This window comes from Neolamprologus brichardi, chromosome 1 (genome assembly GCF_056152115.1).
Source record: "Neolamprologus brichardi isolate AB-2024 chromosome 1, ASM5615211v1, whole genome shotgun sequence".
Classification (NCBI taxonomy): domain Eukaryota; kingdom Metazoa; phylum Chordata; class Actinopteri; order Cichliformes; family Cichlidae; genus Neolamprologus; species Neolamprologus brichardi.
In genome coordinates, this window is record NC_142104.1 from 45,343,381 (window position 1) to 45,358,546 (window position 15,166).

Below are 15,166 nucleotides of genomic sequence, written 5' to 3' on the forward strand. Positions count from 1 at the left end.
TATTGGCTAACCGGATAAAACAATACTATGGATCCATCACAGAATGGCTATAAATACATACTTTCACAGAATTTAAAACTTTATATGCTCTTGGACCTGAAATTAAATGTCAGGTAATCTCTAATATAATGTAAAATACTGAACACCAGGATTTAAACTGTATATTAAACCCATTTGCTTTACAGCAAATTCATTTCTGTTCCACTACTGGCCTAATGCAAGAACTGCTCAATTAGGTAAGGAGAAACAATAGTCCATTAGTCCAAATACAACTTCATCCTCAAGAAGTATAGTATTGGTGCATTGTATAGTATAGTATTGCATAGTATTAGAGAACTGGAGCCAACGACCTTCACCTAAACCCAGTAAAATTTGATAAGATTATATCTGTGAAGGTTCTCAGTCATCCAGGTCATCATAGTCTAAGGAGCTTGGAAAGATGCTTTTTTCTTTCCAAGCTCCTTAGATTTGATAAGATTATGTTTGGGCTTTTGAGCAATAAAATTCAAGAAAGCCGTGTGCAAACTTAAGTTAAAAAAAAACAAAACCTGAATAAAAATATTTTATTACAATCGTGATGATTTGGGTCAATGCCATTTTTTTTCATATGCTTGAAAAGCAATTCAATTCAATTCAATTCAATTCAATTCAATTCAATTCAATTTTATTTATATAGCGCCAAATCACAACAAAAGTCGCCTCAAGGCGCTTCATAGATACAGAGAAAAACCCAACAATCATATGACCCCCTATGAGCAGCACTTTGGCAACAGTGGGAAGGAAAAACTCCCTTTTAACAGGAAGAAACCTCCAGCAGAACCAGGCTCAGGGAGGGGCGGGGCCATCTGCTGTGATTGGTTGGGGTGAGAGAAGGAAGACAGGATAAAGACATGCTGTGGAAGAGAGACAGAGGTTAATAACAGATATGACTCAATGCAGAGAGGTCTGTTAATACATAGTGAGTGAGAAAGGTGACTGGAAAGGAAAAACTCAATGCATCATGGGAATTCCCCGGCAGCCTACATCTATTGCAGCATAACTAAGGGAGGATTCAGGGTCACCTGGTCCAGCCCTAACTATATGCTTTAGAAAAAAGGAAAGTTTGAAGCCTAATCTTGAAAGTAGAGATAGTGTCTGTCTCCCGAATCCAAACTGGAAGCTGGTTCCACAGAAGAGGGGCCTGAAAACTGAAGGCTCTCCCTCCCATTCTACTTTTAAATACTCTAGGAACAACAAGTAGGCCTGCAGAGTGAGAGCGAAGTGCTCTAATAGGGTAATATGGTACTACAAGGTCATTAAGATAAGAAGGGGCCTGATTATTTAAGACCTTGTATGTGAGGAGCAGGATTTTGAATTCAATTCTGGATTTAACAGGAAGCCAATGAAGGGAAGCTAAAACAGGAGAAATATGCTCTCTCTTTCTAGTCCCTGTCAGGACTCTTGCTGCAGCATTTTGGATTAACTGAAGGCTTTTCAGCGAGTTTTTTGGACATCCTGATAATAATGAATTACAGTCGTCCAGCCTGGAAGTAATAAATGCATGAACTAGTTTTTCAGCGTCACTCTGAGACAGGATATTTCTAACTTTAGAGATGTTGCGCAAATGGAAGAAAGCAGTCTTACATATTTGTTTAATATGTGCGTTGAAGGACATATCCTGGTCAAAAATGACTCCAAGGTTCCTCACAGTGTTACTGGAGGCCAAGGTAATGCCATCCAGAGTAAGAATTTGGTTAGATACCATATTTCTAAGCTTTTCAGCGCCGAGTACAATGACCTCAGTTTTATCTGAATTAAGAAGCAGAAAGTTAGCGGCCATCCAGGTCTTTATGTCTTTAAGACATTCCTGCAGTTTAACTCATTGGTGTGTGTTATCTGGCTTCATGGACAGATAGAGCTGGGTGTCATCTGCATAGCAGTGAAAATGTATGCTATGTCTTCTAATGATGCTGCCTAAGGGAAGCATGTATAATGTAAACAGAATTGGTCCTAGCACTGAACCCTGTGGAACTCCATAATTAACCTCAGTGTGTGAAGAGGACTCTCCATTTACATGCACAAACTGGAGTCTATTAGATAGATATGATACAAACCACTGCAGTGCAATACCTGTAATACCTACAGCATGTTCTAATCGCTCTAATAGGATATTATGGTCAACAGTATCGAATGCTGCACTGAGGTCTAGCAGGACAAGCACAGAGATGAGTCCACTGTCAGAGGCCATAAGAAGATCATTTGTAACCTTCACTAAAGCTGTTTCTGTGCTGTGATGAACTCTGAAACCTGACTGAAACTCTTCAAATAAACCATTCCTCTGCAGATGATCAGTTAGCTGTTTGACAACTACTCTTTCAAGGATGTTTGATATGAAGGAAGGTTGGAGATTGGCCTATAATTAGCTAAGACTGCTGGGTCTAGAGATGGCTTTTTGAGTAAAGGTTTAACTACAGCCACCTTGAAGGCCTGTGGTACATAGCTGATTATTAGAGATAGGTTGATCATATTTAAGATCGAAGAATTAATTAATGGCAGGACTTCTTTGAGCAGTTTTGTAGGAATGGGGTCTAAAAGACACGTTGATGGTTTGGAGGAAGTAATTATTGAAGTTAACTCAGAAAGATCGATTGGAGAAAAAGAGTCTAACTTAACATCAATGGTACTAAGAGTAGCTGTAGATAATATTACATCTGTGGTATTAATATGGGTAATTTTTTCTCTAATGATAAAAATTTTATTTGTGAAGAAGTTCATGAAGTCATTACTACTTAACGTTAAAGGGATGGTTGGCTCAAAAGAGCTCTGACTGTTTGTCAGCCTGGCTACAGTGCTGAAGAGAAACCTGGGGTTGTTCTTATTTTCTTCAATCAGTGATGAGTAGTAAGCTGTTCTGGCTTTGCGGAGGGCTTTCTTATAAAGCAACAAACTATTTCTCCAGGCTAAATGATGATCCTCTAAATTTGTGACACGCCATTTCCTCTCCAGATTACGAGTCATCTGCTTTAGGCTACGTGTTTGAGAATTATACCATGCAGTCAGGTACTTCTGATTAGTTTTCACTGGAGCTACAGTATCCAGAGTCGTACGTAGTGAGGAGGTGAAATTATTAACAAGATGATCGACCTCTGTTGGGGTAGCATTCGCAGCCAACAAGTATACTGTATATGAAACACTTTGTCATGTAACAAAAACCAAAACCAAAAAAGCAAGACTGAAACCCCCCCCCCCAAAACAAACCTTTTTATAGCAAGTGCTTTTGTTTAACACTAGAATTGGCAAAGGGCTTATTTGGACCCCTTTGCATTTTAAAATGTAGCTGTCAAAATAAAACTCTACCTAATTTCATGACTTTCCCAAAAATAGAATTGGGTCATGATACACTTTTTGGGTGTAGGGAATAAAAAGAAAAACGCATTGTGACAATTTATTTCCTTCAAGGGTGTAATTTTGACCCAATGGAAATTATTGTAAAGTGCCTGGCTGCCTGGAAACATGTATTGTTTACACACATGATGATGTTAAATCTACCATAACATGAACCAGAGCTGGCTAGATGTGATTCATAGGTAAATATATAGCAGACTGTAGTAATGAAATCATTTAAATTACTTGTAAGACTAATAAAAACTAAACTAATAAAAACCTTAAAACATAAATCCTGGCTTTGTCAAATCTTCCTTGTGATTAGACTTGTGAAATTACTTTTAATTTTGATATTTTCCATTCTTATAGTACTTTTAATGATGCAAGGTAAATTGTTCATTTCCCTTATTATTATATCATTAAAAGTAAATGTTTCCCAAGCAGGCTCCTCCCCCACCTCCAGTGGCAACTCCTCGGCGAACCCCATGGCTTCTTTAGGGGCCCTGCAGTCTCTGGCTGCTAGTGCTGGAGCTGGCCTCAACATAGGTTCCTTGGCAGGTAAAAACTCTTATCTGCATAGGCTGAAATATAGATTAATTTGAGGCAGTACGCCTGATATAAATCTTCATTTTCAGGATTTGCTTGTCTTTGCTTTTTGTTTTCATAGGATAATTCTGCCTGTAATCTGACTTGTAACTGTTTTATAATAATCACTGCCTGTTGAATTGGATTGTACTTGTACTAACTGTAAATAAGTTCCAAGTGCGTTGGCTCAGTGGTTCCTTCGGTGGTTCCTGCTAACTTGAGCAACTTAATCCATGCAATCTGTTGCATAAATAATTTTATGCAACAGATTGGGGGGGGGGGGGGGGTTTGTTGTTGTTTTTGTTTTGTTTTGTTTTTTTACTTTTCAGGCTGACTCATTAATTACAATTGTAAAACCAAAAGGGGGAAAAACTTTTGTATTACTTTCCCTGGAACACTCTCTCACAGTCTGTTCTCTAAAACCTAAAAGAGAATTATGGATTTGATCAACTGGTCTCTGAATGCTATTGACACCCTTTTCTCAACGAGAAGTCTGAGCTCAGGAGAGCCCGAGTGCCCTGGAGGTACTTTCCCTGCCGGATACACGATGGACGGGTGGCATAACTGGAGGGTCGTGTGCCTGGCAGGACTGTCGATCGAGGACGCTGAAGATATCTACCTATTCAGAACCATGATAACAGGGTTCTTGCTGATTGGAGCTGGCTTGGCCCTGGCTTATCGAAGAATTAAGAAAGCGGAACCGGCTGTTCAAACCCCCACAAGGCTGCCCGCTGGGATTGAAACGATGGGACGAGGCGCGAGTTTCTCAAAATGGGCTCATTGAGTGCAGCATGGAGAAGATCTTGGAGAAGCTTGCAGCTGCCGTGAATTCTCAGAACAAGACCTCTGAGCGCAAATTGGATCACATCTTGGAGAAGCTCACTGCGGTCGTGAGTTCTCAGAATCTGCTCTTTGAGCACAAGAATGACAACATCACGGAGCGTAAGGTTGATAACATCATGGAGAAGCTTGCGGCTCTCCAATGGGAGATTGAGAGACCAGTGTCGGACTGTTAGAACAGCTTTGAAATTCATATGAGCTGTTCGCACTAAAGTAAAAACCATCATCACTTCATGCGGATACCACTTCGGCGCCAGCTGCGGTCTCAAGGCTGGAGCTGAACAATAACACCCTGATAACAGACTGTGCTTAGACTGTTTCTTCCCATTCTGCAAGCCCACCTGGGTTGGCTGGAAGACTATTAGCCTGGCAGGGCGAAGGACACTGTCTCAGCTGAACTCTGGACACACACATGCACACACACACACACACACACATACACTGATACGCACTCATCCCTCCTCCCTTTCCAAACGCCTTCGATGCTTGTCCCCTCCTGGAGAACACGGCGGGTCTGGGTCAGCGCTGGAATAATAGCTGCAGGGCAGGATGGCTGCTGTGTTTGCTTTGGATTACTCCTCACCCCCTACCCACCCCTGTTGCTGGTCACGTGCTCCATAATGTTGTACTGTGGACATTTATGTAGAGGAGTTTTTTTGTTTCCTGTTCTCATGCTGTCCTCCCAGGAGCTCAGCATAAGTAGAGGTATCTTTTTTCCACTCTTGGACTTTCCCACTGTAGTGTATATTTCAGTGTTTTTCCGTAATTCTACCGGTCCCCGACCTGTCTCCCCATGTGATGTCTGTGTTGTGTATGTAAGGTCGGGGTGGGGGGGGGCAACTTGCATGTGACAAATAAAGTTTTCTTGAATCTTGAACAGTGACAGCCTTTTGGCCTCTTTTCTGATTCTTAGTCTACTGAAGTTTGTACCACTGTGAACATACAGCTTTTTTCTTCTTGTAACTGATGCAGGCATGGCAGCACTTAATGGCAGTCTTGGCTCTGGAAGTCTTTCTAATGGCTCAGGAAATACAATGGAGGCACTGAGCCAGGCCTACTCTGGCATTCAGCAGTACGCCGCCGCCGCCCTCCCTAGCCTCTACAACCAGACCATGCTATCCCAGCAGAATGTGTCAGCTGCAGGCAGCCAAAAGGAAGGTGAGTCTTGTTAGCTGGGAGTAGATCTAATGCAATGACTAAAGAGTGAAGTGGACACAGTGGCGTTTATACAGAGGTTCAGTGTGTAACTATTAAAAAACAGAATGCAGCACTACTGTATTAGCATGTTTTAATGTATTTTCTCTTTAATTCAGTTTTATCCAGCTTTTGCTTGATCAGTAATAAACCTCATGAGTTGTAGGCTGTTTTTTCAATTAGGTCGTACCTATATGCCTTAGATGAAATACATAAACCTACTGTCAGTTTTCTCACAATTTAACATAACTCAGGCAACAAGAATAAACCATATGTAACTTCAAGCCTCTCTAAAGGATTGTATTAATGACAAAGATGCACACACATGTTGTGCCATTTGGTTATGCAACTTTTTTTTTTTACAAGAAACTCTTCTACTTTCCAACCCTCACCCTTGGTCAGATGTGGGAAATGATCAAAAGAGACTATGTAGGGTCATGAACAGAAGTGGGTAAAATGAGTTTATTTTGTATGGTGGCTGTGCTCAGCATTTGCGGTAGGGAGAGTAACTCTGATATCCAAACTGAGTGCTCATCAGAGGTGCTCATCAGAGTAGTGCTCCTGCTCCTTTGTGAAGGATGTCTGGAATACTCTGTCAGCTGCCATCATGATCTCCCTTTGAATACCCGTAAAGATGATTCATGGATGATTTTTGTTTTAATTTTACACTTTTTCTCGTTTGTTTTTTAATACTGTTATGCAATTTAAAATACTTGTTGACAGCTCTAATTCCTTCATCATTTTGAAGTAATTAAACATGGTAAATGTAACATGTAACTGTAAACAAGTAAACTAGCTGCAGAGATGTTACCATGCATCACCATTGTGCCTCTGCTTACCTACTAACAGTTAGCAACATTATTTGATTTTGATTTGATATACCTTTATTAGTCCCACAAGGGGAAATTTCATAAGGCTGCCGACCTATTGCACGCAATGGCGGCGCCATCTTACCCTCCGACCATACATACATTACACAAACATCACATGGGGAAGACAGGTCAGAGAGGTATAACAATGGAAAATGCACCACATGAGGAAAGATAAGGAGAAAAAAAAACCTCCCCCCAGACTGAGCTCCAACAGGGAGATCAGTTTGAGAACAGAAAAAACACCTCTGCACATGAAAAACTCTTAATACACCAAAGAAACACATGACAAGCAACAGGGGTGGGTAAAGGGTGAGAGACAGCCGAATTAGACAGTACATCCGGGCCTGCGTGCGCTGGTCTCCTTGATCCACTGTCAGCATCGGAGGGGAATAAGCGCCGAAGGCGTTTGGAAAGGGAGGGGGGATGAGTGTATATCAGTGTATATGTATGTGTGTGCGTGTCCAGAGTTCAGCTGAGACAGTGTCCTTCGCCCTGCCAGGCTAAGTAAACAGTCTTCCAGCCAACCCAGGTGGCCTTATAATGGGAAGGAACAGACTAAACACAGTCGTTATCAGGGTGTTGTTGTTCAGCTCCAGCCTTGAGACCGCAGCTGGGCCAAAGGGGTCTCCGCATGAAGTGATGGTGCTTTTACTTTAGTGCGAACAGCTCATATGAATTTCAAAGCAGTTCTACAGTCCAACACTGGTCTCTCAATCTCCCGTTGGAGAGCCGCGAGCTTCGCCATACTTGCGTTCTGTGATGTTGTCATTCTTGTGCTCAAGGAGCCGGCACGTGTGCCTCCCTGAGATGTCATCCAATTTGCGCCCAGAGATCTTATTCCGAGCAAGCCCTTCGAGATTTATCCAGTCTGCAGTCAGAGGTGTTATTCTGAGTATTCACAGCAGCTGTGTGTTCTCCAAGATCTTATCCGTGCTGACTCAATGAGCCCATTTTGAGAAACTCACGCCTCTCCCGTCATTTCAATCCCGGCGGGCAGCCTTGTGGGGGTTTGAACAGCCGGTTCCACTTTCTTAATTCTTCGATAAGCCAGAGCCAAGCCAGCTCCGATCAGCAAGAACTCTGTTATCATGGTTCTGAATAGGTAGATATCTTCAGCACTCAGGCTCACCCAAGCCCAAACTTCTCGTTGAGAAAGGGGTGTCAATTACATTTAGGGACCAGTTGATCAAATCCATAATTCCTCTTTTAGGTTTTAGAGAACAGACTGAGAGAGAGTGTAAGTAATACAAAAAACACGAGACTAGACAAGGACATAAGAGGCTAAGCAGGGAAGCTAAGGGAGGGGAGGAGGAGGAGGAGAGGAGAAAAGTGTGACAAGTCAAGAGCAAGAGCAGAAGGACATCAACAGTTATCAACATGGAGTTACAATAGAAATTACTTGGAAAAACAATTATCTGACACTGCTTCTCAGATATTATTGTCATTACATGTTTTCTGTGACAACCCCCCCCTTACAGTTTTAGATTTTAGCAGTGCATTTTATCTCTCACATTTTCTGAATATGGTGTGTAAAACACTGAGTATGCCTTTAAATAAAAATTGCCGTTTAGCTACAATTAACTGTTAAGTTGTTAAGAGATGTGTGTAGTGTGTTTTAATGTCACTTTCTGATAAGGGTTTTGTCTTATTTTGTTATGCTGCATCAGCCATGACTGGGTGCTGCACTAGTAAGATGTAACCATCTCTCTAAAATGACCTTGGCTCATCATGTCAACAGCTCAATTTATAGTAAAAAAGAACTATAAGTGTGAAACTCTGGAGTGGCAAAGTATGCGCACAATTTCAAATTTGTGTTGAAATTTCAAGATTTCAATGTGTCTTACACATTACTCAAGTACACTACCGGTGAAGGTTTTTATAACACCTCAATTTTTCCAATTCCAATCGAAAATTATGCAGTTTAAAGTCTCATTGCACTCTGAAATGAAAGGAGTTGGAGTTAAAAAAAAAAAAAAAAGTAATCATGGAATCAATTTATAGACCAAATTTATTCTAAACCTTTGACCCAACAAAGTAGCCGCCTTTGGCAGATATAACAGTTGAACAATTGGACTAATGGTTTGGGTCATTATCTTGCTGTAGAATGAACCCCTGACCAACAGGGCGCATACCAGAGGGTATTGCATGAATGCTGTGGTAGCTATTTTGGTTCAGGGAGCCTCTCACTCTGTACAAGTCACCGACCCTGGATCCAGCAAAACAGCCCCAGACCATCACACTTCCTCCTCCATGTTTGACAGTTGATGCCACACACATCCTTTCGCCTACTCGACGGCGCACAAAGATTCTGCGTGATGAACCGAAGATTTAAAATTTTGATTCAATTTTATTAGGAAGCTGCTGGGCTGCAGAGAAGTTTTGATATCACATTTTTGTGTTATGGAAACTGTCAAATAAAACAAAGTAAACACAATCAGGTTGGCTATGAGCTTGTCTCTGGAGATGTGCAGCCAGTGTTTGTGTTTTTAGAAGCAGTGCATATATGTTTTGTAAAACACAAGAATCTGTTAAAAAGCAGCTCTAAACCATATTATTAAACACTTTTAAGAATCTGTTAACCAGGCTCTGCATGACTGGATTAAACAGTCTGTTACAGTCTGTCAATCAGATTTTTTTTTCTTTGCATGAATACAAAAAAATGTGACTCTATTTTTAAAAGCTACGTGAATTCATAATGATAATCCTGTTAGAATATTACTGTGTTTTATACTTGTATAATTTCTTTGTTTGGCAGGTCCAGAAGGCGCGAATCTGTTCATTTACCACCTGCCCCAGGAGTTTGGAGATCAGGATCTGCTCCAGATGTTTATGCCCTTTGGAAATGTAATCTCTGCAAAAGTCTTCATTGACAAACAAACTAACCTCAGCAAATGTTTTGGTGAGTTCATGTAAGTTTTATATATATATATATATATATATATATATATATATATATATATACACACACACACACACACATGTATACATGTATGTGTGTGTGTGTGTATATATACATATATATACACACACACACACACACATGTATACATGTATGTGTGTGTGTGTGTATATATACATATATATACACACACACACACACACATGTATGCATGCATGGTTTTCTTCGGCACATTGAAAATACCTACTGCAAGCTGCCTTGAGCTGCTCTTAGCGTTTCTTTCTTCTCTAGGCTTTGTGAGCTACGACAACCCAGTGTCATCACAGGCAGCCATCCAGGCAATGAATGGTTTCCAGATTGGTATGAAAAGGCTGAAGGTGCAGCTGAAGCGCTCAAAGAATGACAGCAAGCCCTACTGAAGGAGCTGAGACACTACAGGCTTAGTTAGGCAGGGTGGTGTTATGGTAAGTGTAGTGTGAATAACCAGCTGAGACTGATGCACTCAGAAACTTGTCTGTGTGCTACAGGGCTGCTTCACTGCTCCTCGTGGTCATTAGAAAACATGTCAGGACAAAGACAGACGTGAAGCTACATGACAAGTTTTGACACTAGCCTGGATTCTCCCTATGTTCTTTTGTGGTGTATGCACTTCTTCTTTTTAACAAAAAAGAGAAGCAGTTGTGTTAGTTTGCTGTGGTAGAAAGTAACACATATGAGTCATTTGTCAAGAAATGTTGCATGCTGACTATCAGATGCCAAATCTCTCTGTTGCCACTTCCTGTTCACCTTCTTCCTCTTTGGCACATTAAAAACCAGGCAGCAAATGGGAAAGACAAATCTCTATTTGATGTGGTTTTCCCTGCTATCACTTGAAATGGAGACCAAATAGTGATAGACACCTGTATTGTTTATCAGACTTATTTGTCAGGGTAGGTACAGAAGATCAGATTGTCAAGGAGCACCACCAGTACGTGCAACTGGCATTTGGACTTAAGTGTTTTCGCATGTGTATGCGTGTGTGCACGTTAAATCACTGATTTCTGCAAAAGTTAACAAGCCTGTTGTTGTTCTACCCTTTTCTCTGGCATTTTGAAAGAGTACCTGTGATTTTTGTGCGCTGGCAAGACTGTATTCCGTTTTAGCATTTCTTTTAATCGAGTCACTTTCATGTTTGATTATATTACATCTGTTGTTTGTCAATAGCAACAGTTTTATGGTGAACACTAATTAAGAGGCCTCAGGGGGTGAGTGTAGTGTAGTGTAGAAACCATGACCAATTATACTTGATATGGAATTATACTTCATTATACTTCATGTATAATCAGTACATTTAATAAAACATGCAGTTGAGATGTAGATCAACCTGGGTGAAACATCAGGGACTGAGCTGATGTGATCTATGAAGCGTAACTGTCAACTTTAACAAGCAATAACCCCAACTTTCACAATAAATCCAAAGTTGAATGACTTCTTTCAGTTGCTCTGTGCAATGTGAACATGATGGTTTTCATTACTACATTTTATTGTTTTAGTTTAGTGTTTCACCAGCCCTCCCTTTTCATGATAGCTATCAGCTAGCTGACCTCAAGGGCTAGAGACTTTCTATATATTGTGCAAGATTGACCTGGCAGCTCTCTGAACTGCCAGGAAATTATGTTGTTTTTGTTTTTTTGCATGTTTCGTCTTACATAGAGCTGGGAAGGAAGATAAATGTTGAGATATATATTTTAATCGTAATGCTTTTTCTATTTTCATAGAGATTTTATACTTTCTGTAAGTCTTGGGGAACTATTATTGTCTAAATATTTATCTGATTGGAAATTATGAAGAAAATGTGAATCTGCCACCTCACTTCATCTCTTGATGTGTGTCCTAGACTTGCCTGTTGAACGTTGTTTCCTTTTGCTGATGTGTATTACATGACATTGCGGCACGAGCTGTATACGAAGGATCCATCCGATACTTTTGCTAGAATATTAATAATAATTTAAAAATAATACCAAGGATACGTTCAAAACTGAATTATTTGCAGAGGGGCTACCATGGGGAGTATTAATACATCCAGGGTACCCACGTATTTCATCAGTGTTTAAAGTCTTTCAAGACAAGGAAGTTCCATATTAAAGGAAAAACATTTGTTTAGCATAGCTTGATCAGCTTTTCTGCTACAAGTTACGCCCTAGAGCAGGGGTGGGGAACTCCAGGCCTCGAGAGCCGGTGTCCTGCAGGTCTAGGTTCCCTACCCCTGCCCTAGAGAGTAACTATTTGGGCACTTCCACATCTTTGTGTTCCCTGGGCTCTGTCCTTTAGGGCTGTCATGTACTAATTGGACTAGGTATATATTATATTACTGAGTTCTCAAATGAAAGGCTAAGACTTGGCATTTTAAAGTCATGCCTATTATTTGTAAATAATAAGGCAGAGAGCCTGAGGGACATGAGTATGTGTTATTGTCAAAATACAAATCTATAATAAAAGTACATTGATGTATTGTATGCATTTACATGGTGGCAGTTAACTATGTATTGAGAATGTAACCTTATAAAAGAACATGAGTTAGTGTAGTAGTATTTACCGTTTCACTGGACGTGCCTCATTTCACTCCATTTCTCGTCCCCATTTGTTTAGCTCTTTCGTCTTAAAAGCATCTATCTGAATGTGTCCTTTGAGGAGATGGCCCTTAACGTATGAGAGATCAGACCTCACACAATGTGATAATACTCTGGGCTCTCAGTCATTATTTGAAAAATTTTTTTTTTATTTAAAAAATTTAAATCACCTGCCAAACATTGTCTAGGTTGCCCTTGTGCTGCTAAAACAGCTCTGGTGCATTTGAGGATACAGGACCTCTACAGGTTTTAGCCTGTTTGTCATGTTCCCTGAGATATTTGTTATAATACTACTTCTCTTTCGAACATTATCGAAAGCTGCCTAAAAGAGAAGTAGAGAAGTATGCTCTGAAGATGCCAGTCCACAGCTGAGTTTCTTGTGTTTTTCTATACAGGTATGCTTTTACTGCCTCAGCAGTAAAATGTTTGGGAGCACTGGGCCTCATTTACTAGCTTTATGTGCACACATGACCTGTGAGCACCAGAGATGGGCAGTAACGCGTTACTTGTAACGCGTTGCTGTAATCCGATTACTTTTTTCAAGTAACGAGTAAAGTAAGGGATTACTATTGCAAAAACAGTAATTAGATTACCGTTACTTTCCCGTAGGAACGCTGCGTTACTGCGTTACTAAAACCGTGATTTTTTTTGCAAGAATGTCTCATGACAGTGACGTAAGCGAGTGCGACGTTCGTGACAACAGCTGTGTGCAGATCAACAATGGATCATATATCGAGTGCAGAGAGAGTATGAGCGTGCAGCGTTTAAAGCGTGGAAGTACTGACCTTACTTTGAGTTTGATTCATAAAAAGTGACAAAAACATTAGTGTCCGTTGTGCGTGGGAAGAAAACTTCTCTTTACAGCGAAACAAACCCCTAAACTTCCAAGCAAGCTCCGAGTAGCTACGACGTAATGGGAAACTCACAGAGAAACTCGCGGATTCTTCCACTGACTGCTGCGGCACACCTGCACCAGGGTAAACCTCCGCCTGCCCCACTCCTGCTTTACAGGTTAATTAAAAAGTGAACGCAAACCAGTAAACAAATTAAAACAAACAAGTACTGTTGAGAAATAATAATACAAAAATTACAATTAAAATTCCCAACAACAAAAACAACAACTGGTGAAAATATAAATAATATGTAAACAACTTAACAACCCCCAAAGCGTCTAAGCCATGTCACGTGGCGGCGCACCAACTAAACACAAGAGGGGTGAGGTGGAGCTGACACAGCAGCGGCGAGTCCAGCATCCTGGCTGTTTTGTCTTTGCCGAAACCACAGCATTGCAAACAAGCAGAACTTAAAGTAAAGAATCGATCTCACCAGGCCAGTATCAATCCGATACGGATGCCAACTTGGCATCGATACAATCGATATTTGGATCGATTCGCCCACCACTACTAACTGTCTCAACAAACATTTGTTCTAAGTTTTTAAAGTGATGCAGATTTTCAGATGCACTTAAATAAATGTTGAAAATCATCAGTTCCACTTTCCAGTTGATTTTAAGAGAAGATGTGTGCAGCATGTTACATCAGGTACTAAAATGTTAAAGATGAGGCTTAAAAAGGTACTACCGCCGTAACACCCTCTGGTCTCCTTACATGATTAGCTGTGTTTGTTTGCATGTTGTCACTGATTTTGTGCTGGCACCACATTTATAGCTGTTCTATATGTGTGAATCTGCTGTTGTCATCCACCTCAGTTTCTAGTAGCATGCTCATCATCCTCACTCTGTCCCTGAAAATGGCTACTGAGTTTTTAGACTTTAGTAAAGCACCATGATAAATGTGATTATTGTCAGTTTCTTTTCTATCTCCTGTCTGTGTTCCATTACTGTGTAACCAAGGTTTGTCTCCCTGTTGTGTATTATTTTCTTTGTTTTTCTAGATCTCTTCCTGTTTGCCCTAGCATGTTGGTGTGGCGTCACAGCTCATCGTCCAGTCCTTGTCTACTGCGCTTCACTGGTGCTTCCAATTTCACATTTGACCTTGTAGTTGACGTTGATTGCCCAAAAGGTTTTGTTGTTTCCTATGTCCTATGTGCTGCCAAAATAGGCACTAGAAAGGTTGCCTCTGAGCATTTTTGAATGTTAAAATTTATTACAAGCAAAAGAAAATCTATTTTTCTAGAATAAGTAAAATAACCACTCAATTAAAAAACAATTCAGTTTAATAAGAGTCTCTAGTTTGTTTTTATTGACTGTACGATGGAGCAATTTTTCCAGTGCCTCTCTTATTTGGTTTTGTTATGTTTTTTGTGGAAAAGCAGCTAATCTCTTTAGATGATGTTGTATGTGAGTGCTAGTGTGTGCCTTATTTAAAAAAAAAAAAAAAAGAAAAGAAAAAAGTCAAAGAAATTGGTGATGACATGTTGTTGTACTTGTGTAATTCCTTCTCCTCTGGAGTTCCCTTTTGAGTGATATGAGGAGGAAACATTCATAATTGTAAAAATGTTTTTTTTCTTTTGACTTATTGTCTCAAAGCACATGATGCTGTTTTACTCTTGTTTCTGCAGATAATCGGATATAGAGGAGAATATTTTGTCAGGCATGTTTTAGTTTTATTAACTACACTGAAATTTTTGAAAAATAAAATCAAGAAAAAATGAATATGTTAAGTTTGCTAAGTTAAAAAAAATAAACTTGTGCCAAATGTTTTGCGCAATCAGTATTCCTCCTTTTTAGGACTTTTGATTTGAGGTGTTTTTACCAAATGCAGTCGGTAGACCCTGCAGACCCACATTTATATGGGCTGCAGTTCGTTTCCTTGACTAATAGATCAGTATTGCTCCAGGTAGGG

General features: G+C 40.2%; 1 protein-coding gene across 5 annotated transcripts in view; it reads left to right on the forward strand.

The window, feature by feature from the left end:
• celf1 (cugbp, Elav-like family member 1) overlaps nt 1-14,960 on the forward strand; it is a 59,256-nt gene extending 44,296 nt beyond the window's left edge. For 2 of the 5 annotated variants that reach the window (XM_087843138.1, XM_087843144.1), the window contains 5 exons: nt 3,805-3,921; nt 5,761-5,946; nt 9,610-9,753; nt 10,045-10,217; nt 14,256-14,960. In XM_087843138.1, the coding sequence (XP_087699264.1) occupies nt 3,805-3,921; nt 5,761-5,946; nt 9,610-9,753; nt 10,045-10,172 (575 nt within the window). In that variant the 3' untranslated portion in view covers nt 10,173-10,217; nt 14,256-14,960. The remainder of the gene's footprint in view (nt 1-3,804; nt 3,922-5,760; nt 5,947-9,609; nt 9,754-10,044; nt 10,218-14,255) is intronic. The other 3 variants (XM_087843140.1, XM_087843146.1, XM_087843147.1) reach the window with 2 other exon arrangements.
• Nucleotides 14,961-15,166: the final 206 nt, after the last annotated feature.